The sequence below is a fragment of the Schistocerca cancellata genome, chromosome 2 (genome assembly GCF_023864275.1).
Source record: "Schistocerca cancellata isolate TAMUIC-IGC-003103 chromosome 2, iqSchCanc2.1, whole genome shotgun sequence".
In the NCBI taxonomy this organism is placed as follows: Eukaryota; Metazoa; Arthropoda; class Insecta; order Orthoptera; family Acrididae; genus Schistocerca; species Schistocerca cancellata.
This window is the reverse complement of record NC_064627.1, coordinates 1,131,026,052-1,131,053,860: the sequence shown is the minus strand read 5'-3', so window position 1 is coordinate 1,131,053,860 and position 27,809 is coordinate 1,131,026,052. Positions and strand designations below refer to the sequence as shown.

At 38.9% G+C, this 27,809-nt stretch overlaps 1 protein-coding gene across 2 annotated transcripts in view; it reads right to left on the bottom strand.

Moving 5' to 3' along the window:
* The window catches only part of LOC126163167 (uncharacterized), a 61,780-nt gene extending 41,636 nt beyond the window's left edge, over nt 1-20,144 (bottom strand). For both annotated transcript variants that reach the window (XM_049920113.1, XM_049920114.1), the window contains exon 1: nt 19,420-20,144. In XM_049920113.1, the coding sequence (XP_049776070.1) occupies nt 19,420-19,658 (239 nt within the window). In that variant the 5' untranslated portion in view covers nt 19,659-20,144. The remainder of the gene's footprint in view (nt 1-19,419) is intronic.
* Nucleotides 20,145-27,809: the final 7,665 nt, after the last annotated feature.

The following is a 27,809-nucleotide window of genomic DNA, read 5'->3' as shown; positions in this document are numbered from 1 at the left end:
GCTTGCACACCACTTGTTGAATCTTTTTTGTTTATAAAACATCATTATGGGAACCTTATCAGGTTAGACTAATAAATGATGTAGGGATGATCCATAAAAAGTGGTATGTTTCACCACAGCATAATTTAGTAAGCATGTGAGTATTACAGCAAAGATACTCAACAAAATCCAGTGGTAAATGCAACAAGAAAAGCATTATGCATTACAGTGAGTAAGACGTTGACTGTTGAAATTTTGAGTTTGTATGTTCCAAGATCAGGCAGCATGTGGGTACTACTTCCTTCCACATACATCTCACAAACTGACCATGGGGGAAAAAAGGTAGCACCCTGAGTTTTGATAGATATTGGATGTTTATTTAACATATATCACATCATTGTTCAAAAGATCATTCAAATCAGATTATGTAAACTGATAACCTATAACAATGCTGCCTCATGAAAGTACAGAGACAAAAGTTATAAACTGAAACATTTTCATTACAATGGTTAACTTTATTTAGGGTGTCAAATTAGCATCTTTAAACAACAATTATTCTAGCCACACTAATGTTAATTTGAAATGTACATGTTTAGCAGTGCAGATTCTTGAAACTATCAATGAAACTTCTTAAGAGCATCTGTTTTTCATCCACTGTGACAAATTATATTCTGTTAACTTCACATCTTTTTCATTAAAATAATACATTCTGCCTAATGGTATTATTTAATAAAATTGCAGCCAAATAGCCATATAGAGTTACTTTGCTTAACATTTTACATTTACATATTCATTTATCTATTTCACTCTTTTACTGCACAGTTCTATGTGATATCGTTCACAGGTATCGTTACACAGTTCACATACACATGTTGCGGTTGGGTCGTGATAAGTTTTGTTTTTGCAGATTAGATGATGAAAGCCGTGAGTAGAAAGTCGAGTTACAACATGTCGCTGTTCAAAGTTTGGTGCTGTCCATGAGCGGTTCGTCATTGCTTCGGTGCCGTAAAACTCCGGCCATATTTTTTCTCGTTTGTCCTCCATGATCTTGAGTTGCTTTCTGGAAGCCCTGGTGTGTGGCATCATATATCGAAGTCTGATGTCTTCAATTAGGAATGTCTCTCTCGCTAGCAGGTACACTAGTCTAGATCTTGTTGTCTTTGAGAGACCTAGTGCTCTTTTTAGATAGGTCGATTTTACTTTTTCTAGTGTTTCTAGATTTTTTTCTGTCAGGTGGTCCCATATAACCTCCATCCCATAGGCCAGGATTGGCAAGATTTTTGCGTTGAATAATTTCATGGCTATTTCTAGACTGAGTAGGCGGATGTTTTTGATGTCCTGTATTGCTATTATTGCTTGGGCTGCATGTTCTGTTGTATGTTTTGTGAAGCATTTGGCTGTTGGTTGCAATGTCACTCCTAGGTATTTAAAGTCTGATGAGATTTTTATTTTTTGTCCTCTGATACTGATTTCCGCATTCTTGGGTGTTTCGCCTCCTTTTCTGAAAATTACCATTTCTGTCTTTGCTATGTTTATGTGTAGTTTGTGTTCACTGCACCATCTGTCTATTTTCTCAATGATTCTCTGCAGCTTCTGTATATCTGTTGAACCTACGACTATGTCGTCAGCGTATGCATATACATACACATCTTCTTCATTTTCTCCAATTCGGAGTACTTCTTCAGTGGCAAGAATGTATAGCAAAGGGCTCATTGGGTCACCCTGTAAGACTCCGTTCGATTGCAGAATGGGGTTCGAACGAGAGAGGTTGTCTGATATTGTAATTAAATTGTATTCGAGGACTGATTTGATTATTCTTGCCCATACGCTATCTTCTCCCATTGTGTTTTCCAGTTTTCGGACTATGAGCTCTCTTTCCAATAGGTCAAAGGCTTTGGTAAAGTCTATGAACACTGTGTAGAACATTTGTTTCTTTTGTAGCGCATCATCGATGTTGTTTAGAAGAAGCCTGACTGCCGTAAGTGTTGATCTTCCAGATCTGAAACCCATTTGTCGTTCTGGGAGATGACTGTCCACAGAGGCTTGGATTTTTTGTGTTATTATCTTCGAAAACATCTTGAATTGAGTATTTTCCAGGGCTATGCCTCTGTACTTGTTTGGGTCCATTGGGTCTCCTCTACCTTTGTAGAGAACTTTTATTGTCGAGTGTCTCCATTGTGTCGGAATTCTTTCAAGTTCCAGGCATTTGTTAAACAGTTTGGTCCATATGTGTTGGAGGGCCTCTTTTGCATCTTTTATGTGTTCAAGTATATATTATCAGGTCCTGCTGCTTTCTTGTTCTTCAGTGCTTTTATTACTTCTTTCACATCATCTTCATTTAGGGGTTCCCATGTATTGTCTTTTTCCTTAGTTTGATGTTGTTTCTCTTTCTTTGGGGGTGTTTTGAGTCCTTGTTTGTTCAGTATCTTACTGAAGTGGTCTTCCCATTCCTTCAGGTCTATATTTGGTGTATGAACCATTTTTCTTGGTCTTGCTGCTATGTATGGGTCTTTCTCTGCTTCATCCGCTTCTCTATTTGCCTCACTTTCTATGTATTCTTTTTTCTTCTCTTCTATTAGTTTTTTGTAGATTCTCCCCTCTTCTGCGTACAGTTTGTATGTTTCCTCGTCATGCTGGTTTCTTAGTCTGTGGAGGATTCTTAGAACAGTGTTCCTTTTGCTGTAGCATTCAGCATCGAACCATCTTTTGGCCGTCCTTGTTTTGGGGATTGTTTGTATCACTGAATTTTTTAGGAGGTCTTCTATTTGGTCTGTTGCTTTTTCGAGGTCTCCTTCCTCTAAGAAAGTTTCTATTTGTGTTAATTGTTCTTGCTCGTTTGTTAATTTTTCTATATCAATTTTTCTTTGTGTGATTTGGTGGGTCTTTCTTGCTGGCGGTGACGTGACGATATTTATTTTTATCTTCATTGGAATGTGCTTTCGTACAGGAGTAATGGAGTCATGCCATATTGGTTGAATACTTCCTTCTATGTCTCCTCTTGTTAATGCGATATCAATGGTGCTCTTCCCATTGTGGCATATGTATGTAGGTATCTGCCTATCGTTAAGTAGGGTGAAACCATCTTCTTCTAGGGTTTCAACGACTAGTTTTGTTTTATAGTTTTCTGTGTCTATTCTGCAGTTGAGATCGCCTGCAATAATGGTGGGTTTGCTGTCGCATTGTTTGATGAGTGTGACTATTTCGTCAATTATTTCTACAGCATTTGTATGCGGTTTAAAATAGGCTGCAATTATATTTATGTTTGCCGCTTCTATTAGCATACTATTTTCTTGTTTTATGATTTTTTTGGTGGGCGTCATCCAGGGTTTCAGTAGGATAGATATTCCTCCCATGGGTCGTCCTCTTTCTCCCTTCTTTGCCATGCCTAATGGTATTGATTTAGGTACACCAGCAGAACATAAAATGTTTTCTAAAGGCACAAAACAAGAGTCTTCCTTCTCAGCCCAAAAGAATGACACTGCTGGTCCATGCGGGTCGAGAAAAAGTAGTTCAACATCTCCTTCTTCATCACAGACATTTCTGACAAAGGCAAAGTACCACCTGTCATCATATACAGCTGCTACAAAAGAATTTTGTTGAGGATGAGTGCATGTCCATTGTGGGGCGTTTTCACTGAATGAAAGAAATCAAGGAAGGTGTTTCAGAAGAAGTTACTCTTCTTGTCTCTAAAGAATCACAAGAAAGTAATTTGTAATGGTGAAAATTCCTGATGCAAGGTATTGTGCAGGTTGTTAAAAATCTCCTTTGAAGTTCTTGCATTGGAAATCTGCACTCACTTTTTTTAAAAAGTGGAAAAAAATTGTCAATATTAACTTTGCAGAAACTGTAAACACCAGATGCATCTGTTATTTGTGCATCATCCACTAGTTGAAGATTAGCTCTTCTCAATATACATTTTATAGTTCCTCCCAAACCATCACACACAGATTTACCGTGGCGAGCAGGGGGGGGGGGGGAAGGAATGTTCATCATCAATAGAAAAACCGTTTTTGTGCTCACACAAATTTTTAAAGTTGTTTCTATTTTTATATTTAGCGGCACATTCGTCAGTAAAATAATGCACTTTCCTCACTTGTTGGTAATGCTCTGCCAGCCACTTAACCATTTCTTTCTGGACAGCATTTACAAATCCTACAACATGTTCCATATTATCATTTATAAAGCTGTGGTTCACTATTATCAACTTAGTTTCTTCATTTACCACATAAACACACATGGGATGGACTGTACAGTTGCTTCTTGTCCAGTGGTAACTCTGAATTTCATTCTGAATTACAAAACTGCAGTTTTCAGCAAAGTTAACTAACAGAATTGCTTTTCTGGGGTTAGATTTTATTTCAAGTTTGTCAATGATTTTGACTGACACTTAGATATAAATGAGTGTGGTTTAAGTGCCTGTAATTTTGTTACCAACAAGCCTATGTATTCACCAACAGTTGCAGACTGCTTTACCAATTCTGCCCGATGATCTGTGTTTATTCACTGGCTGAACTCAATTTCATCATCAGCATTTTCATAAGCTAATTTCTGTTTTAAGAATTCCGACAGTTTGTCATCACTGGGACAACTATTACAGTGTTAAGCATGCAGTCATAGTTTACACAGTCACATACAATAAATTTTATAAGTTCTTTGTATGTTTCTTCAATGTATTCTGTGTACAAAACTGTCATACATTTTGGTGGATAACACACACATGCACTGAATGAGTGTCGGCAGCACCAGCTAAAATACACCACTTCAGCCCGATTGAACAAAATTTAGAAAGACCAATGTATATGTTTGGATTCTCCTATTTAAAACGAGAGTACAGCTCTCTTAAGTTGCAAAGGATGTCTTTTTTCCATATACACATTCTTCTGAATGCTAACTTTGTCTTTTGCTCCTGGTAACATTTGAGCTGTTGTTGTGGTTTTCAATCCGAAGACTGGTTTGATGCAGCTCTCCATGCTACTCAGGATAGAGTAGCATGCTTGCTGTACAAGCTTCTTCATCTCCCAGCACCTACTGCAATCTACATCCTTCTGAATCTGTTTAGTGTATTCATCTCTTGGTCTCCATCTACGATTTTTACCTTACACACTGCCCTCCAATAAAATTTGAGTACATTCATCATTTGGGTAGAAATCAGTGACAAACATTATCACTTCATCAGCAATAACTTTCCCCCTTTTTGGTTTAGGAATTGATAAATACCCTTTTCTGTTTTCAGTTTCCTTGCTTGTCAAAACAAATACTCGCTAACATTGAATTCTGACATTATGTTTTCTTTTGACCAACAGGGTGGAGCTACAGTTAAAACTTGAATTTTTTCAGGTGCTCTTACACTAGCCACTTTTTCTTTAACAATATCATGGCATCAATATCTTTGGCTTTCTTAACAATGTCATCATCAAATGTTTCTTCTTTACGGTCAGAATCTTCAGTACTGCAATCTAATTGCTGGCACACTTCTCCTTCCAAAACATGTTTCACCTTTTCTAGCTTCTTTTTGCTATGTGAAGCCTTGCTGTGATTTGGAATGGAGTGAAGTTTTAAGGGAGAGCACCCCAAATCATGTAAAGTTTTATTTGCATCCTCAATACTTTGATTTTTTTAGTAATGACTCGTGAAATGTCACCTCTGGGTCACCTGCATCACTTTCGATTTTATCACTGATGTCAGTTTTCTGTTCACAAATCTTATGAGATGCTCTGCAATCTGCACAATTTTTGGCCTGGTTTTACATAGATTTTTTTAGCACTTAATGTTTTAGACAAAGGCAAGCAAACTGACCTCAAAGATTTTTAACTGTGTGTGTGTGTGTTTTTGAGAGGATCACAACAAATTCTTTGATCACTTTCAAAAACTTTTAAGTAGTAGTATTTGTGACATCCACAGATAGTAGCACTTTCTTGATCTTGTGGAAAACTTATATTGGATCACAGCAATGTCAAATCTTGTTAGTCTACAGTCAGCTCTTCTATTTTTTGTAGTTTTTACTAAGGTACAGGTTGTCAAATGACATAGTGTTTTTAGTAATTTTCCAACAATGCATGAATTCACATTTTCCATTGCAATTAACTGAGCACTAGAAACGCATCTTCATATTTTCGCGGCGCAAAGACTATTCCTAAAAATTTTCAGGTGTGCAGAAGCATAAATTCAACTCCTTCTTCTCGGTCTGCAGGTTTAAATGGACGGAGCAAGCAATGGAGCATCAGTCACCTTGGCTTACTCTGAAGATGGCTGGACGGTATTCAGCAGAAATATTAGAAGAAGAAGTTGAATTTATGTGGCTGCATGCCTGAAATTTTATGGAACTGAGCACTAATCCACTTAAAACATACTTTATACAAGTGGAATGATACGCCTCACCACAAGCAGATACGACCTGTCTTACAGAAAGACAAAGAGGAACTGAGGCCAAACAGACTAATTGTTGCATACCAGTTATTCTCAACAATGAATTTCAGCAATTGTTGCAGTGTTTTTATGCCTATAAAAGTTTCAAACAAGCTACTGCTGTCTATGAACACTTTTTTTTATCACTGTGAGCAGGTGATAGGCTGAACAATTAAATCATCTTTAAAAAATTACTGAATTAGTCAAATGAAGCGAAATAAATTTTCACACTTAAAGTTAACTTGTCTGCCTAGAATGAGTTATACTTAAGTATGATAATTTGATACCATTGCATCAGAGTTGGTGAGGCAGCATGTGAATGAACTGACTTAACATGACCCTTTTCCATCACAGCACAAAGTATTTTGATTTCAGATATGTGAGTCAGTTAGCAGAAGACCCATTAAAATTTTCGACATTACTTAGAGGTCTCAGACTAGTGGACAGTAACAAAACGGGAAAACTACAGCACCTTGTGGCATTTCAACACGATTTAGTGCTCTTACAAGGAAATTATTTGTCAAGACGCAAAATACATGATACTAATGTCTGTTAGCTTAGCTTTTCAGGTGGACAGTGACATATAGCTGAATATGAAGAGAAATGAGTCTGGAGTTAATGCAAGGGGCAGAGCACTATCTTCACAGTCCAGGAGTCATTAGTGGGAGTCTCAATGTGTGTGGTAGTGAAGATACGTTTTACACTGGAAGTAAACAGAAACAGTAACCAAAAACAGTTCCAGAGTCATCACTGGGTGATCTCAGTGTGTGTAGCAATGAAAAGCCAAACTATGTTTTACACTACAGGTTATCTGAGCAAATTTTGTGTAAATCAAGGAACATTATACAACAGGGGTTTACCAAGTGAGGCAGCACAGCTGTTAAGACACTGACGACCTATTAGGGAGGATGGCATTGCCATGTTCTGCCAACCTGATTTCAGTTTTCCTAGACTGCTAAGGCAAATGCCATGAAGGTTCCCTAATCAAAGCCATGGCTGTTCACTTGTCCTATCCCCATAGATGACCAGTTGTATCCTCATAAAGCATGTTATGTATGCTGTGTTGTATATTTTGGCCTGCTGATTTGGATTGTATTACCTTGACAGAACCTATATCACTGTGAGACAATCCTTGGGCAAATAAAGATAAATTAAATACATAAACAAACTAGATGGAGACCGTGAGTTAATGTTACTAAGACCGTATGATGAGGAGAAAGTTAAGGTTTACATACCATTGATCATTTACACGATACACTGTAACGATGTGTGATGAGTTATTTTATAATTGCACTGCAAATTATTTGGTATATATGGCTACATGCTGACCATATGCATTTTTTATAGGTATATGGATATGAGCTAGTAATTTCTACCCACCACTTATTACATATTAAAATATACATAATATAAGGTGATGAATTCATCTCAGGTTACCAGCCGCGTGATGGTGTCGTCTTGTCACAATGTTTTGATGAGTTTCACACCCATCACCTTATAACTCGAGAAGAATTCATCAGTGCAATACGCCGAGAAAGACTGCAATCACATATAATATAAGGTGTTGTTAGTAAAAAACTTTCTCAGTTTGCTTTCAAATTTTACTTTGCTACCTGTCAGACATTTTATATCAATGAGTAAGTTAGCCTATCAAAAATTTTAGGTGCAGCATTGTGCATCCCTTTTTGTGCTATAATGTAATTTTTTCTTCTAGTATTGTAATTATGCTTCCCCATTGTTATTTCTGAACTACAGTGGATTATTTACAATGAGCTAACTGCAGTGGATTATTTACAATGAGCTTCACCAGGAAATAAATATACTGTGAGGCAGTAGTCCAAATCCCTCAAACTCCTTAACATGATGTCTACAAGATGATTGTGGGTAACACATATTTTTCTTATAGCACATTTTTGAGCAATGAACACTTTTTTCTTAAAAGATGAATTACCCCAGAAAATTATTCCATATGACATTACCGACTGAATGAAAATTTACAAAATATGTCACTGGTTTCTCTCTTCTCATGATTTGCAAAGATTCTAAATGCAAACATAGCTGAACTAAGTTGTTTTAGGAGTTCCAAATGAAGCGTTTTCAAGTTTAAATTTTCATCAATATGAACAACTAAAATTTTGAATTTTCTATCATGTTTATTATTTCTTCACCATGTGTTATGCTATCATTGGTTTGCAGAAAACCAGTCAATGATACTTTCAAGAACAACATTTAGCATTTCTTCTGTTGCTGTATGTATGCTTGGATAGATTACAATACTAGCATAATCTGCAAAAAGAACTAATTGGGGTTGTTGTATATTAGATGGAAGATCTTTTACCGGTATATATATGAGGTACAACAGCGGGCCTAAGACTGATCCTAGGAAGCTCCATATATGATTTCTCCACAGTCACAAGAATCTTCCCGAATTACATTGGGTGAATTACTAAGTCCAGCTTTCTGCATTCTTTTGACTAGATATGACATTATCCATTGGTTGGCTACACCATCAGTCCCATTAAATCTCCACTTATTAAGGAGAAATTGTGATTCACACAATCAAATGCCTCAGCAAGATCACAGAAAATACCAATTGGTGCTGTTTCATTATTTAATGCTTGGAAAATTTGGTGACTAAATGTGTAAATGGCATACTCAGTAGAACAACTCTTCTGAAATGTGAACTTTGATTTACTGAGGGCATTACTTTTGCTTTGTTTTGTTCTGAACACAAGCATCTGTACATTTAGTAAGCCAAGCAGTGATGACCAAGCTCTCAGCTGATATACGTCTACAGAGCGGCAAATTAAGTGCTTATCTTTTCCTTGTAGTACATTTCTGAAATTTCACATGTGTGTCCATTTAACAGGTGTAGACTCACATTTTGTAGGTGTAAATTCAGGCAGTCTGTAGAACAGTTTTCAGCCAGCTACATAGCTCACCGAGGCATCAGTGCCCATTTGTGACACATCAGGAGGTAGCAAGTTGAACATCTAGGATTTTGCCTGCTTTTATAGTTTACTTCTTCAGTTAGTTTTGCAAGGATGGGTAGGATGTGTGCATGCTGTGTGCGGATGCAGGAGGAACTGGCCACAGCTCGTCAACAGCTGAATGTGCTTTTGGCTACCGCCAGTCACCTTCTGGCTGCTGCCTTGGGTTGGCTGTTTTGGGGAAGGAGACCAGACGGCGAGGTCATCGGTCTCATCGGATTAGGGAAGGACGGGGAAGGAAGTCGGCCGTGCCCTTTGAAAGGAACCATCCCGGCATTTGCCTGGAGCGATTTAGGGAAATCACGGAAAACCCAAACCAGGACGGCCGGACGCGGGGGTTGAACCGTCGTCCTCCCGAATGCGAGTCCAGTGTCTAACCACTGCGCCACCTCGCTCGGTTGCTGCCTTGGGGTGTAACAATAGTGGAGAATCTGGTACATCACATGGGACACCACAGGTATTGCTTGTTTCGTCTATGGGCTCTGCTACTGAGGCATCTCCTAGGGTACCCGACACAATGGATCTGCCCTCACAGCAGAGTGAGTGGCGGGTAGTAATGCATTTGTGTGGCTCAAGGTGGAGGGCCAATGTAAAGACTGCTTGTCTGGCCTTGCCCATTCATCCTGTGAGAGGACAGTTGGCCACTCCTTCAGCAGGGTACAAGCATACACATGGGTGGAGGGGTTTACTAGTTGTTGGGAACTCCAAGTTGGGCGTGTTATGGAATCTCTTAGGCAGATAGTGTTTAGGGCTGGAAAGAAAGCCAATGTGCACTCAGTATGACTGCCAGGGAGGGCCTTATCTGAGATGTGGAGACGGAGGGTGCTGCCGTCTGCAAGTTGTGGCTCATGTCAGAACCAATGACGCCTGTCGCATGGGTTCTGACGCCACCCTCAGTTCATACAGGTGACTGGCGGAAGTGGTGAAGACTGCTGGCCTCACGTATGGGGTGCAAACGGACCTCGCAATTTGCAGGAGTATACCTAGAGTTGATCGGAGTCCTCTGGTTTGGAGCCAAGTGCAGGGTCTCAACCAAAGGATTTGTCAACTCTGTACTGGTCTTGGCTGCAGATTTCTAGACCTGCATTATTGATTGGGTGCGGCTTTTTAAGCCATGCGGTAGTTTGAGATACTCTGATGAACACTCGCCAGTCGATGCACAGCGAGGAAAGTCAGACGGCATTCACAGTAGAGACAAGCCAACTGTCAAAATTTTATCACTTAATTGTCGGAGTATTCACAGCGAAGTTCCAGAATTTACTGCCCTCCAGGAAAGTTCTCAAGCTCAAATAATTCTCAGGACTGAGACCTGGCTGAAATCCGAAGTGGAAAGCTCTAAGATATTTAAAGAATCACGGAAGATATATAAGAAAGATATATTCGAGAGCATAGGAGTGGGAATGTTAATTGCTTTTGACAAAAATATTGTGTCAACTGAGGTCAAAGTTGAGAGTGACAGTGAAGTTATCTGGTCGCATATAACAGGTGTAGGTGAAACCAACTGAATTGTTGGATGTTTTTACTGGTCACGTGATTCTGCTGTGACAGTTCTAGAGTCATTTAAACAATGTCTATGGTCAGTATAATGTAAATACCCAAATTATGCATTACAAGTTGGAAGGGACTTTAACCTCCCAAGTACAGACTGGGAAGTCTAAGGATTCTTTGCTGTGGACACAGATGTGCAAAGTAATTTTGAACACGTTTTCTGAAAACTATCTTGAGCGGCTACTTCGGCAACCCACACGCAATAGAAATATCTTTGACTCTGCAACTACATAAAGGCTGGAGCTTATCAACAACATCATTACAGAATTGGGGATTAGTTATCATGATGTCATTATAGCAACTATGGTTACAAAAGTTCATAAATCACTTAAGAAGGCTAGGTGAGTGTTTCTGCTAGAAAGTGCAGATAAGCAGTTGCTAGCACCTGACTTAGTGAATTGACATCAGCTAGTTCTAGTAAGTTGGACGAAGAGGAATTACGGGCAAAGCTCAAACAGATTGTAAACTGCAGTCTGGAGAATTATGTGCCTAATAAGTGGATTAAGGACAGAAAAGACCCACCATGGTTCAATAACGAGAAAATGCTGAGGAAGTAGAGGCTGCTGAACTCTCGGTTCAAAAGAGAGAGTGTAACTGATGACAAGCAAAGGTTAATAGAGATTCATGCACCTGTGAAAAGATTTATGCATGAAACATACAACTGCTAACACTGTTGTACCTCAGCAAAAGATCCAGCAGAGAACCCAAAAAAATCTGGTCCTATGTGAAATAGCTATGTGGGTCTAAGGCTTCCATCCAGTTACTTGCTGACCAGTCTGATATGACAGCTGAAGACAGAAAAACCGAAGCTGAAGTTTTAAATTTCACATTCAAGAAATCGCTCATGCAGGAGAACTGTACAAACACATCATCCTTTGACATTTGAACAGACTCCTGTATCAATGACATAATAGTAAGCATCTCTGGCATAGAGAAACAACCGAAGGAGTTGAAAACAACCAGGTTCAGATGTTATCCAAATTCTGTTTATCAAAGATTACTCTATGGCAATGGTCCCTTACCTAGCTTCTATTTATCATGACTCTCTCACCCAGTGCAAAGTCCCAAGTCACTGGAAAAAAGCATACATGACTCCTGTGTATAGGGAGGGCAAAAGAGCAGACCTGCAAATTTACAGACCAATATCCCTAACATCAGTTTGCTGCAGAATCCTTGAACATATTCTCAGTTCAAATATAATAAATTTTCTTGAGACTGAGACGCTTATGTGCACAAATTGGCATGGTTTTAGAAAGAACTGCTAGTGTGAAACTCAGCTTGCCCTTTTCTCACAAGATATACTGCGAACAATGGATGAAGGGCAATAGGCAGATTCCATATTTCTAGATTTCCAGAAAGCATTTGATATGTTGCCCCATTGCAGGCTGTTAAAGAAGGTATGGACATATGGAATAGCTTCAAAAATATGTGAGTGGCTCAAAAACATCTTAAATTATAGAATTTGACGGTGAGTGTTCATCAGAGACAAGGATATTGTAAGGAGTGCCTCAGGGAAGTGTGAAGGGCCACTATTATTATTCGCTATGTAAGTAAATGATCTGGTGGACAGGATGGGCAGCAATCTGCAGTTGTCTGCTGAGGTGTACACTAAGGTGTCGAAGTTGAGTGACTGTAGGAGGATACAAGACGACTTACGAGGGTTGTTTTTTAAGTAAGGGCCATTTTTATTTTTTAAAAAAAGATACAAATACTTTTGTAAAAAAACTTTAATTTTCTGATTCTACACACTTTTACCTATTTTTCTACATAATTGCCTTGTTTATTTAAGCACTTGTCATACCGTACAACTAAGTTTTTAATTCCTTCTTCAAAGAATTCGGCCGCCTGCTCTGACAGCCTAGAGTTCACGGCCGCTTTCACTTCGTCGTCGTCATTGAAGCGCTGCCCGCCAAGATGGTGTTTCAGGTACCAGAAAAGGTGAAAATCACTAGGAGCAAGGTCGGGGCTGTATGGTGCACGGTCCAAAACTTCCCAGCCAAAAAAATCAATCAAATCCTGAGTCTTTTGAGAGGTGTGAGGCCTAGCGTTATCGTGCAGGAGCAAAACTCCTTTTGTCAGCATGCCGCGCCTTTTGTTTTGAATTGCTCTGCGGAGCTTCTTTAGAGTTGCACAGTAGGCATCTGAGTTGATTGTCGTTCCTCGTGGCATAAAGTTCACTAGCAAAACAACGTGCTGGTCCCAGAACACAGCTGCCATAATCTTGCGCTTTGATCTTGACGGGTGAGGTTGTGTGTCGCCATTCCATCGATTGTCGCTTGCTTTCGGGAGTGATATGGGATACCCATGTTTCATCTCCAGTGACAATTTGACTCAACATGTCATCCCCTTCTTCCTCGTAACAAATCAAAAAGTCCAATGAAGTGGCAAATCTCTTCCCTTTGTGGTCCTCTGTGAGGAGTCTGGGTATCCACCGAGAACACAGTTTCTTAAAGTTTAGGTTTTCAGACACAATTTTGTACAAAACCGATCTTGAAACTTGTGGAAATTCCAAAGAAAGAGTGGAAATTGTGGATCTCCTGTCCTCACAAATCTTTGTTTCGACTGCAGCCACCAAATCATCTTTGATCACAGAGGGCCGGCCTGAGCGTTCTTCGTCATGGACGTTTTGATGGCCATTTTTAAACTCTCTAACCCATTGACGCACTTTACCTTCACTCATTGCATTCAAGCCATAAACTTCTGTTAACTGACGACGAATTTCTGCAGCTGATAGGCTTCTCGCGGTCGAAAAATGTATCACTGACCGTATCTCACATGCGGCGGGCGATTCAATAATCGTAAACATCATAAAGAATCCCTCGAGTTAGTATTGCATTACATATTTCAGGTAAGACAGGGCTTATTATATGAGAACAAACATTTAATTCCCTGGAGGAAACAACATCAAATTAAGCGGGGCTTTTATTCTTGAGAGAATATATGATTTTCTTAATTTCAGAAGGAGAAGTTGGTGCTAGATTTTCATGGTTGAATTTTATAAAAGTCGCTTTTCCAATGTACTGCCGTGACTTTCTCTTGAACTGCTTGTCCCTAAATTTTCTACTTTACTTAAGAAATGATTATTAAACGTAAGTTTTATATTAACAATTGACTACAACAGCATATAACCAAAATGGAAAAGGAGACAGTTTTGTCAAAATGACATAGCTCGCAGAACTGCTCTGGAACAGACAAGAAGAGAAGAGGAGAAGAATTTCCTAACACTTTAAAAGCAAAAAGGACAACAGGCCTAGATGGACAGTGTAAATCAGAAATTAGATCTCTGGCTCCAATGGAAAAATGTCTTATGAAGAATTGTATTGCCAATGATCGCCTTGGGGTGCATCAAAACTGAGACGATTCCCCGTCAAGCAGTGGAAGCTGTTGCCAGTGATGACAGTAATAAGTTGCTTGCTATTGTTCAGTTCAAATGGCTCTAAGCACTATTGGACTTAACATCTGAGGTCATCAGGCCCCTAGAACTGCTTAAACCTAACTAACCTAAGGACATTACACACATCCATGCCCCAGGCAGGATTCGAACCTGCGACCGTAGCGATCGAGCGGTTCCAGACTGAAGCGCCTAGAACTGCTCAGCCACAGCGGCCGGCTACTGTTCAGTAAAGGCCAGCAACAGCAACAACTGAAGCAGCAGCAGCAACAATTCTAGCATGCTTCACTTTGTTACAAGCACTCCCTCTAAAATCATTAATAGCTGCAAAATCAGTGGCACAAATAAGTTTTACATCTTTGATTGCTACTGAAATTTCAGACATCTGCATCTACATACATATCCTTCAAGCCCCTAAATGGTGCATGGCAAAAGTTACCCTGTACCACTAGTTATTTCTTGTCCTGTTCCACTCGCAAATAAAATGAGGGAAAAATGATTGTTTATGTGCCTCCGTACGAGCCCTAATTTCTCTTATCTTATGTTTGTGGTCCTTACGTGAAATATACATTAACAGCAGTAGAATAGTTCTGCAGCCAGCTGCAAATGCCAGTTTCCTAAATTTTCTCAAAAATGTTTCAGGAAAGGGTGTCTTCTTCTCTCCAGAAACTCCGCCCTGAGCAACTCAGCTGAAACACACTTTCCTACAATACTACCAATAAATTGAAGTCAACCATTCGCCTTCCCTACTCCCGTCCTCACGTGCTCGTTCCATTTCATATTGCTTTGTACTGTTATGCCTAGATATTTAATTGACATGACAGTGTCAAGTAGTACACTATTAATGCTGTATTAGAACATTACAGGAGTGCTTTTCTTATTCATCTGAATTAAATTACACTTTTCTACATTTAGACTGAGCTGCCATGCATCACACCAACTAGAAATTTTGTCCGAGTCATCATGCATACCCTTACAGTCATTCAATGACGACATCTTCCCGTACATCAGTGATGATACCTTCCCATACACGACTGTATCATCAGCAAATAGCCACAGATTGCCGCTCACCCTGTCCATCAGTTCATTTATGTATTTAGAGTGTAAGAGCTGTCCTATCATATTTCCCCAGGGCACTCCAACAATATCCTTGTCCCTGATGAGTATTCTGCATTGAGGACCATGTACTGGATTCTATTTGTTAAGAAATCTTCGAGACTCTCACATATCTGGCAGCCTATTATGTATGTTCATATAGAAAATATTAAATAAATAAAAGAGAAGAGGGAAGGAGGCAGGGAGGGAGGGATGGAGGGAGGGAGGGAGGGAGGGAGGGAGGGAGGGAGGGAGGGGGGGGAGAGAGAGAGAGAGAGAGAGAGAGAGAGAGAGAGAGAGAGAGAGAGAGGAAAGGAAGTATGATTCAAACTTAACCTTAATGTCTGCCAAGAATTAGTGTTGCACAGATATGGGAAGTTGCTTGCAGCATTCAAAGGTGTTGGAAAGGTTGATACACTGGCAATGACTGTAAGTTTTCAAGGTAATGAGCGGATACTGATAGCCCCTATAGTTCCAATATTTTCTAGAGAAGTGAAACCTCGGCTCTTTACCACATACTATAAAAGTAGGGAATAACTGAATTAAATCTTGAAAAATTGTTTAATGGTGATCTGTTGTGTCTTCCTTGGTGTCAATCATACATTGAAGGGGCTGTCTCGACTTTTCAAAAGACACTGAGAAACCTGAATGAAACTGACAAGAAATTTTACATGCTGGTAGCAATGAAGTCACTGGTAATGTCCACTCTACCATTCTTGGATTTCTTGAGCATCATCATTCCTTGTCAAAACAATGGAATAATGCTTACTAAGAACTTTTGGAGTTCACTGGTCACAATACAAACACTACGATATCATTTCATATTCCAAGAGCTCTATGTCCTGCCAGATGAATAACAGGTGCACTTTTTGCGTTCAACACCAATTTCAGTTAGGATATAACAAGAACATGAACTCTTCAAGAACGTGTATTTCCTTTGGGGATGCTTTTCCTTGTCCTAATTTATGTAAAGATCTGTATTCTCTCATCAAATGCAACTTTTCATGATTTCCTGTTCACAAATTTAGCTGATACATTATCAGAATATTGATATGGAAAACAGCACAACTGCTATAACGTAATCACTGAACCACCTCCGGTACTTACTTCTTGACACTATGACTCTCTCCGAATTTGATGTCGATGTTCTGACAGCAGTTAAGCAAAATATGTTGCTAATTATGCAAGCAGATGAAAGTGAAAAAGACATTTTGTAGTCAGGGTAACTACAGATGAAAATGAAAAAGACATTTTGTAGTCAGGGTAACTATAGGTTAGGATTATACATTGCTGCAGGAAAGAAATTTCCGAAAATTCTCCAAAATAATCTTAAAAAATCCTGTAGGCCTAATTTCTTTTTTTGAAAAAGAGTGAAATTTCTTCAAGGCTGCATTAGTGTTACACAAGTCCCTTTATTAGGAGGTGCTGTTAACAGTGTTATCACTTTGTAAGGCAAGAGAGAATGAACTATGTCCCAATGTTCCAGCCGTAACCTATCAATTGCATAACATCAAATGGATAAGTTTGGAATTTATACACCATAAGGTGAACATTGAAATTGTCAAAACTCATGCTCCAATAAAATAATTCCAGAATGAGAGCAATTAACTGCAAATTAGAACATATAGCACAGAACCAGTGGCAACGGAGACCCATGATCCAATAAAATACCTAGGGAAAAGATGTCACTCCCCAAACTGTTATAACAGACTCAGTGTCAAAAATGTTGAGGTACTAATATGAACCGAACGTGGGCCAAGCAGACACAGCACGAATGAAAACTAACTATGCACAAGATGGAGAGGGCCTGGCAACCAGAATATAATTTTCTTGGTAAACAACAGAAATTGGGAATCATATTACTGGATTTAACGATAAATTTAAATCAAGTTGTGATAGAAAGTGGTGAATAAACAGCATTGTGGTGGTTATATAAATAAATTTGGAAGTATAAATAGCATAACTAATATATATATATATATATATATATATATATTTTAAAATTATTTACAAATAATTATTTAATGCTTCTATACTAAGCAGGTTTTAAAACAGCAATACATATCCGTTATGCAAGTTATAAAAGTGTTCCATTGGGGAAGTTCAGGCAATCAAAATTAGCCATGTGCTACAGTTTTTCAGCTCAGTTTGATAGTTCTGTGGTGTATGAAAAACTGCCACTTCTTCTAAAACATTTAAGATGTTTCCTTTGCATTCTTAAATAAGATCTTAAAATTATTCTCCATGCAGGACACTAATTTCTAGTATAGTAACTTTAAGGAGTTTGGTTGTTGCCTGGTAGGTACCCAATCGAGCTAAAATATTACACAGGCTTATTTTTTGTTGAGTGGAATACAATTAAGATAGGAAGCAGCAAAATTTTACCTACTGCAGAATTACCTGTAGCTGAGTCACCCTAATGTTCACTCACATACCTGAATTTTTTCTGTACTAATGTTAAATCCACTTTAAGCCTCTGTAGACTAATCAATATTATTTCTCGTTGAAAACTGTTGCGTTTGGTGCAATGAATATCTACAGTAATTGAGGGCTAGTCCATAGTATTTCACAATCTGCAGTTATTGATTTACTGGAACAAATTCATCGAAATATACGCTCTTTTTTAATTTTAAAAATAAGTACCTCAATTTGGATTTCTGGATGGGGGATTATTAAAGATTGCACTTATTAAAATATTCCAGGTTATTATGCCATGGTAAGATAAAGCAAACCACATCATAACAGCCTGGAGTAATTTAATAAGTGTCACACTTCCAGCAGTGATGGATTATATTTTATGAATGAGGCCTATCATGAAGAAATTGTGGAGGAAAAAAAAAAAAAAAAAAAAAAAAAAAAAAAAAAAAAAAAAAAAAAAAAAAAAAAAAAAACAACTTTCTGTGAAACAGAAAAAGCTATGTGACTTCTGAAATTTTCCCGGCGTATTTCTTCTTCTAATAGAAGAAGAAAAAGCTATGTTATCAGTTTGAATAGTGTAATGACAAGTTGTGGTTATACACTTTACATGAATTATTGAAGAGAAATGGAAAGAGTTGATCAGTCACGTTTTGGAGCAATGTCGGATGACTCCCATTGCTGTTGAGGATAATTTTGGAACAGCACAGTACCAGGAGAAGATCCTTCAACATCTTGTCCAGGTCCACAGTCAACATTCTGCTGATGGGTTTCCTGTCAAGACAATAATGTACAAGCATACTGAGCTCAACTTGCAGATACCTCCTTCCAGGAGACATAAAAACAGAACCGAATGGCCTGTGGTATTTGATAACATTGAACCTGATTGAAAATGCTGGGGACCAGTTGCAACTTGTCATAACAAGAACCCTTTTCACATTCCAGACAAGCTCATGAATAGCAGCACAGCAGACTGGGTTAAGCTTGAGCGGTGTTGCCTTGACCACTTTGTTTTGATTTCACTGTAGTGCAAAGAAATGCACTTTCAAACAGAGTTCCTTTATTTTTGTTGTTATTTTGCTTTAAGTCCTTGTATGTCTCGTAAGACTTATTTCCTAATTCACAACTTCCCTTAAATAAAAGTTCGCACATAGGCTATTCGTGGAGATGCAGGTGCTGCACAACTTTTTTTGAGCAGTTTATAAGTGGCTATTAGGTAAGGTTCGTTTTGGTTGTGGGGAAGATAAAGGTATCATTAACATTTCTGACCTCACAATTATAAAGAAAGTGAGAATTAATAGATAACAAACATGATACAACTAAGATTTGCCAACTCAAGACTATGGAAACATGCTAAAAACACAGCTTGAAAACAATGAAAACTGCGACATAGCAAAAACGAACTTCTCTCTTAATAGGTAATATAGCACTGATGATAGTCATATTAGCGTACCAAACTGAATTGTGGGCTTGCAAGTTGTAATTTTATTTTTCTACTTAACGTCAGTAATGGTACTACTGTTATTGATAACAGGCAATATATTATTTTGTTCCGAAAGCATATGCAACACAAACTAGTTATATATGAGAACCAACCTGTTTGTGATACTCTGACGCACAATTTCACCCATCAAAGGTGGCAAGGAATCAAACTGGGCAGCAAGTTCCGCTTGTAAGGCGTCTGCCTCAATGCCCCGCCTGCGTAAAATTAAAGAGGTTGTCTGATATGTTCGAATATGCTGAACAAGGTTTATTTCTTGTTCTAGGTGACTTAAAATTAAACTCATGCACAGCTCCTCCAGTGCAAGCGGCGTTAATTTGCGTTGAGGTGGCATTCTGGTCTATACAGATGAAGCTAGTATAACCTTTTTAAATTCAGACAAAATGTCAAATAAGTCAATTAGGTAACAATAACCGCAAATCAGCACAACGGTAGCTGCCTGCACATTAAGTAAATTCTCATTAAACGAATAATATTTGTCTCCAGGTGGCTGTAAGTAGTTTTTCCATTTATGAACCGGTCACACAAACATATCGCACAGGCAGTGTATACGTTCTTAACATCATCATCCTTTTCCCGCAATAATTGTCCTGAACAAGCCTGGCCCTCATATACGTAGCTTTACAAAGCAGTTATAGCATTGCGTTTAACAAATTACGCCGTCTACTGAGTGACACATAAAAACCAACTGCAATAGCACGCCTAATGAATTCAATGTTGCTATACACAAAAACTCAAACAACCCGCTAACAACAAACGGCCATAACAAACATGACATCTCTAGCTCATGTCTACACTCTACAGGTGTTGACCAAGTACTTTGGAGAAGTTTTCGCTGAAGATCTTTGATGTTGGAAGACGGCAGGCTAGTAAGTGTATGTTGCGTTAGTAAAAAATTAAAACATTATTTTCGCCTCGTACACACTTCTAGCAACATACTAAACATGACTTCAATTTTTTTAATTAGGACTGAATGTGAATACAGGTCACGAATCTGAATACACTCAATAATATTTATACCATAATTTTAGAAACTAGGCCGGTAGAACAGTGCAGCGACACTTCAGTCTCAGTTAAAAACAGTTCCACAACAACTCATTGTATAAAGAATGCAAAAAACTTGTGAGTAAAGGCATCCTCTGTGTAAAATGTAACTTCTGGTTACACGAAAAATGTGAGAATGTGTATCTCAAGTTCGTAAATGTCGATATTAGGTGGTCATGTCGTAACTGTGTTACAGATGAGCGTGATTTTCTCAACACGATAAATTCCAAAGACGAAATTATCGCGTTACTGAATAGTTCTTGCAGAAAAGAAATAGTAATCGTGAGGTAAGAAAACGCGAAACTGTTAGATGAAAATTTTATGGATTCGTGGAAACAGTGAATCAGTGACGGAAAATGACAAAAAAAAAAAACCAGTTGTTTGGTACCTCGGTTTGGAGAGACAGGGACCAAACTACAGGGTCATCAGTCCCAAAACCAGTCAAATTCAAAGTGTTAAAAGCCATATTCAAACCAAAAAAGTTAGAATAATGACGAAGATCGCGTAGAAATAAATACAAAATATGTCCAACCTAGAAATAAATATCAGTGGCTGGCAGTAACTACAAAAAGCAAAGGAAGAAAGCATCAAGACAGTGACAAACAAAGCACCAGAAATGGCCTCTTAATAACTGGCGTTCATCAATACAAAACATTGCAGTACCGAACACGAAAATTAATAAGTATAGATCGATTAAATAATCACTTCAAGAGCAAGTAGAAAACGAAACAAAATGCATTCCCGCTGGTAAACGCAATGAAAACTATAATGGTGTTTTCATTCACGTGGGGGCGAACTCACTCCAAAAACAGCAGCGAAGACGAGATCGCAAACGAAGCACGATATCTAATGCGGATGGTGAAAAACGTGTACCCAGCCTCAAAGCTAAATACAAGTAATACCCTGCACAGAAGATCGATAAGTGATAAATACATAGACAGGATAAACAAACGCGTCAGAGAACAGTCCAACAGACTTGGCGTAGTCTTCCTAGATTCGAATAAATTTATTGGTGATAAATGTTTAGAACAAGATGGGCTGCATCTAAACAGACTAGGATCGGCTACATTCAGCAATATGTGCAATGATATTTGTAAGATCATAGTTAGTAAGGGAAACTAGTATGCAGAGATCGGGATGTAAAAATTGATAACAAAGATGAAATGAAAATACACAAACAGCATTTCAAAACAAATGCCATTAAGAATATTACAGAAAGTAACAATACATTCATAATGCATTTGAACATAAATAGGTTAAGTTCAAACTACACAAATGGCAGAGAAACAAAACTTACCGACTTGCGAATCTTTTGTCAAGATTGTATGCTTGAATGAACACTGGCTTACAGAGGATAGTATCAAGATCTTAAATAACTTTTATAATTTTTATGTTGCCAACAGCTTTTGTTGGAGTATTTAGCACTAGGAGAATCGTGCATACTTGTGGAAAGATCAGTGAGATATAGAGCAAGATTGATTTCGGTTCTCTTAATGAACCCATGAACCATGGACCTTGCCGTTCGTGGGGAGGCTTGCGTGCCTCAGCGATACAGATGGCCGCACCGTAGGTGCAACCACAACGGAGGGGTATCTGTTGAGAGGCCAGACAAACATGTGGTTCCTGAAGAGGGGCAGCAGCCTTTTCAGTAGTTGCAGGGGCAACAGTCTGGATGATTGACTGATCTGGCCTTGTAACATTAACCAAAACGGCCTTGCTGTGCTGGTACTGCGAACGGCTGAAAGCAAGGGGAAACTACAGTCGTAATTTTTTCCGAGGACATGCAGCTCTACTGTATGATTAAATGATGATGGCGTCCTCTTGGGTAAAATATTCTGGAGGTAAAATAGTCCCCCATTGGGATCTCCGGGCGGGGACTACTCAGGAGGACGTCGTTATCAGGAGAAAGAAAACTGGCGTTCTACGGATCGGAGCGTGGAATGTCAGATCCCTTAATCGGGCAGATAGGTTAGAAAATTTAAAAAGGGAAATGGATAGGTTAAAGTTAGATATAGTGGGAATTAGTGAAGTTCGGTGGCAGGAGGAACAAGACTTTTGGTCAGGTGATTACAGGGTTATAAATACAAAATCAAATAGGGGTAATGCAGGAGTAGGTTTAATAATGAATAAAAAATAGGAGTGCGGGTTAGCTACTACAAACAGCATAGTTAACGCATTATTGTGGCCAAGATAGACACAAAACCCATGCCTACTACATTAGTACAAGTTTATATGCCAACTACCTCTGCAGATGATGAAGAAATAGATGAAATGTATGACGAGATAAAAGAAATTATTCAGGTAGTGAAGGGAGACGAAAATTTAATAGTGATGGGTGACTGGAATTCGTCAGTAGGAAAAGGGAGAGAAGGAAACATAGTAGGTGAATATGGATTTGGGGGGAAGGAATGAAAGAGGAAGCTGCCTTGTAGAATTTTGCACAGAGCATAACTTAATCATAGCCAACACTTGGTTCAAGAATCATAAAAGAAGGTTGTATACCTGGAAGAATCCTGGAGATACTAAAAGGTATCAGATAGATTATATAATGGTAAGACAGAGATTTAGGAACCAGGTTTTAAACTGTAAGACATTTCCTGGGGCAGATGTGGATTCTGACCACAATCTATTGGTTATGAACTGCAGATTGAAACTGAAGAAACTGCAAAAAGGTGGGAATTTAAGGAGATGGGACCTGGATAAACTGAAAGAACCAGAGGTTGTACAGAGTTTCAGGGAGAGCATAAGGGAACAATTGACAGGAATGGGGGAAAGAAATACAGTAGAAGAAGAATGAGTAGCTCTGAGGGATGAAATAGTGAAGGCAGCAGAGGATCAAGTAGGTAAAAAGACGAGGGCTAATAGAAATCCTTGGGTAACAGAAGAAATATTGAATTTAATTGATGAAAGGAGAAAATATAAAAATGCAGTAAATGAAGCAGGCAAAAAGGAATACAAACGTCTCAAAAATGAGATCGACAGGAAGTGCAAAATGGCTAAGCAGGGATGGCTAGAGGACAAATGTAAGGATGTAGAAGCTTGTCTCACTAGGGGTAAGATAGATACTGCCTACAGGAAAATTAAAGAGACCTTTGGAGAGAAGAGAAACTCTTGTATGAATATCAAGAGCTCAGATGGCAACCCAGTTCTGAGCAAAGAAGGGAAAGCAGAAAGGTGGAAGGAGTATATAGAGGGTCTGTACAAGGGCGATGTACTTGGGGACAATATTATGGAAATGGAAGAGGATGTAGAAGAAGATGAAATGGGAGATACGATACTGCGTGCAGAGTTTGACAGAGCATTGAAAGACCTGAGTCGAAACAAGGCCCCCGGAGTAGACAACATTCCATTGGAACTACTGACGGCCTCGGGAGAGCCAGTCATGACAAAACTCTACCATCTGGTGAGAACGATGTATGAGACAGGCGAAATACCCTCAGACTTCAAGAAGAATATAATAATTCCAATCCCAAAGAAAGCAAGTGTTGACAGATGTGAAAATTACCTAACTATCAGTTTAATAAGTCACAGCTGCAAAATACTAACGCGAATTCTTTATAGACGAATGGAAAAACTGGTAGAAGCCGACCTCGGGGAAGATCAGTTTGGATTCCGTAGAAATGTTGGAACACGTGAGGCAATACTGACCTTACGGCTTATCTTAGAAGAAAGATTAAGAAAAGGCAAACCTATGTTTCTAGCATTTGTAGACTTAGAGAAAGCTTTTGACAACGTTAACTGGAATACTCTCTTTCAAATTCTGAAGGTGGCAGGGGTAAAATACAGGGAGCGAAAGGCTATTTACAGTTTGTACAGAAACCAGATGGCAGTTATAAGAATCGAGGGGCATGAAAGGGAAACAGTGGTTGGGAAAGGAGTGAGACATGGTTGTAGCCTATCCCCGATGTTATTCAATCTGTATATTGAGCAAGCAGTAAAGGAAACAAAAGAAAAATTCGGAGTAGGTATTAAAATTCATGGAGAAGAAGTAAAAACTTTGAGGTTCGCCGATGACATTGTAATTCTGTCAGAGTCAGCAAAGGACTTGGAAGAGCAGCTGAACGGAATGGACAGTGTCTTGAAAGGAGGGTATAAGATGAACATCAACAAAAGCAAATCGAGGATAATGGAATGTAGTTGAATTAAGTCGGTTGATGCTGAGAGAATTAGATTAGGAAATGAGACACTTAAAGTAGTAAAGGAGTTTTGCTATTTAGGGAGTAAAATAACCGATGATGGTCGAAGTAGAGAGGATATAAAATGTAGACTGGCAATGGCAAGGAAAGCGTTTCTCAAGAAGAGGAATTTGTTAACATCGAGTATAGATTTAAGTGTCAGGAAGTCGTTTCTGAAAGTATTTGTATGGAGTGTAGCCATGTATGGAAGTGAAACATGGACGATAACTAGTTCAGACAAGAAGAGAATAGAAGCTTTCGAAATGTGGTGCTACAGAAGAATGCTGAAGATTAGATGGGTAGATCACATAACTAATGAGGAAGTATTGAATAGGATTGGGGAGAAGAGAAGTTTGTGGCACAACTTGACTAGAAGAAGGGATCGGTTGGTAGGACATGTTTTGAGGCATCAAGGGATCACAAATTTAGCATTGGAGGGCAGTGTGGAGGGTAAAAATCGTAGAGGGAGACCAAGAGATGAATACACTAAGCAGATTCAGAAGGATGTAGGTTGCAGTAGATACTGCGAGATGAAGAAGCTTGCACAGGATAGAGTAGCATGGAGAGCTTCATCAAACCAGTCTCAGGACTGAAGACCACAACAACAACAACTCTTAATAAAGAATGTATATTTGAAAGCTGCTGCATAAATTAAGGGCAAAATATTGTAATTTAGTCTGTGTATAAAATACCAGGCGCAGAAATGAGGAAATCCTTTTGTCGAAATGTCAGTGCCTATTGCAAAAAAATTTAAAAATAAACCAAGAAAAGAGTCATGACAACTGCTGATGTCAACACAGATTTATCTACTGAAGCCAACAACTCAACAAAATTCATAGATGTGATGCAAATGTCGGGTTTCAGTGATAATTTCATTATTTTACTCGAGTAAACGAAAGTCACCAACATGTATAGATAATACGTTAAGCAATTGTACAGATTGGAGCGTGGAACCTATAACAATGTTGACTGGAATACTCTCTTTCAAATTATGAAGGTGGCAGGGATAAAATACAGGGAGCGAAAGGGTATTTACAATTTGAACAGAAACCAGATGGCAGTTATAAGACTCGAGGGGCATGAAAGGGAAGCAGTGGTTGGGAAGGGAGTGAGACAGGGTTGTAGCCTCTCCCCGATGCTATTCAATCTGTATATTGAGCAAGAAATAAAGGAAACAAAAGAAAAATTGGGAGTAGGTATTAAAATCCATGGAGAAGAAATAAAAACTTTGAGGTTCGCCGATGACATTGTAATTGTGTCAAAGACAGCAAAGGACTTGGAAGAGCAGTTGAACGGAATGGACAGTGTCTTGAAAGGCGGGTATAAGATTAACATCAAGAAAAGCAAAACGAGGATAATGGAATGTAGTCGAATTAAGTCGGGTGATGCTGAGGGAATTATATTAGGAAATGAGACGCTTAAAGTCGTAAAGGAGTTTTGCTATTTGGGGAGCAAAATAACTGATGATGGTCGAAGTAGGGAGGATATAAAATGTAGACTGGCAATGGCAAGGAAAGCGTTTCTGAAGAATAGAAATTTGTTAACATCGAGTGTAGATTTAAGTGTCAGGAAGTCGTTTCTGAAAGTACTTGTATGGAGTGTAGCCATGTATGGAAATGAAATGTGGACGATAAATTGTTTAGACAAGAAGAGAACAGAAGCTTTCGAAATGTGGTGCTACAGAAGAATGCCTAAGATTAGATGGGTAGATCATATAACTAATGAGGAGGTATTGAACAGAATTGGGGAGAAGAGGAGTTTGTGGCACAACTTGACCAGAAGAAGGGATCGGTTGGTAGGGCATATTCTGAGGCATCAAGGGATCACCAATTTAGTATTGGAGGGTAGCGTGGAGGATAAAAATCGTAGAGGGAGACCAAGAGATGAATACACTAAACAGATTCTGAAGGATGTAGGCTGCAGTAGGTACTGGGAGATAAAGAAGCTTGCACAGGATAGAGTAGCATGGAGAGCTGCATCAAACCAGTCTCAGGACTGAAGACCACAACAACAACAACCTTTAATAACGCAAATAAATTTTGTCTAGATTTAGGACTTTTGCTCTGTTTATGGAGATACCAAAAAAAAAACCTCATACGAAAAAAAATCTACACCAAACGCCAGTTCAACAAAGAAAATATGAACTTCTTTCATCATAGATTAAAGAAGGTGAAGTGGGATGTAGATCGTAGTATTTCATGTTCTGATAATTTTACTACTTCCTTAGAAAACTTCCTACACGTTTTTAATGAAACATCCCCATTCTGTGCATAATAAAAGAGTAGGAAATAAAGTAAATTGTACTACTGAAAAAACCTCTACTGCAAGAGAAAGACAGCTACATAGGGAACTAAAACATAGAAAAAGTCCTGATTTTGTTACCTATATAAAAACTACAAAAATACTTTTAGAAAGAGTTGTAAAGGCAGCAAAACAACTGGCAAATAATAAATTTAGTTTGGATACTGAAAATAAATCAAGGGCATTATGATCAATGATCAAAGCTGAAACAGGTGCCACAGCTAGAGGCCATGTCATTTCTGAAATCAAGATAGAGGACAAAACTATTGTAAATATTGCTCAATTTCTGAGTTATTTAATGGATTATTTATAAATGTGAACAAATCAAACATCAATGTAGAAAATTTCCCAGATAAGGTAAATTTCTTTGCAGTGAGCAATTTGAAGTTAAAGTGTTCAGTACATTTACCGAAACTACTGGAAAAAGATACAGAAAATGTGATATTTCCACTATAAAATAAAATATGAGTAGTATGGGATGGGATACCAACAAAAGTGTTGAAAACAGTCTCCAAAATACACTCCTGGAAATGGAAAAAAGAACACATTGACACCGGTGTGTCAGACCCACCATACTTGCTCCGGACACTGCGAGAGGGCTCTACAAGCAATGATCACACGCACGGCACAGCGGACACACCAGGAACCGCGGTGTTGGCCGTCGAATGGCGCTAGCTGCGCAGCATTTATGCACCGCCGCCGTCAGTGTCAGCCAGTTTGCCGTGGCATACGGAGCTCCATCGCAGTCTTTAACACTGGTAGCATGCCGCGACAGCGTGGACGTGAACCGTATGTGCAGTTGACGGACTTTGAGCGAGGGCGTATAGTGGGCATGCGGGAGGCCGGGTGGACGTACCGCCGAATTGCTCAACACGTGGGACGTGATGTCTCCACAGTACATCGATGTTGTCGCCAGTGGTCGGCGGAAGGTGCACGTGCCCATCGACCTGGGACCGGACCGCAGC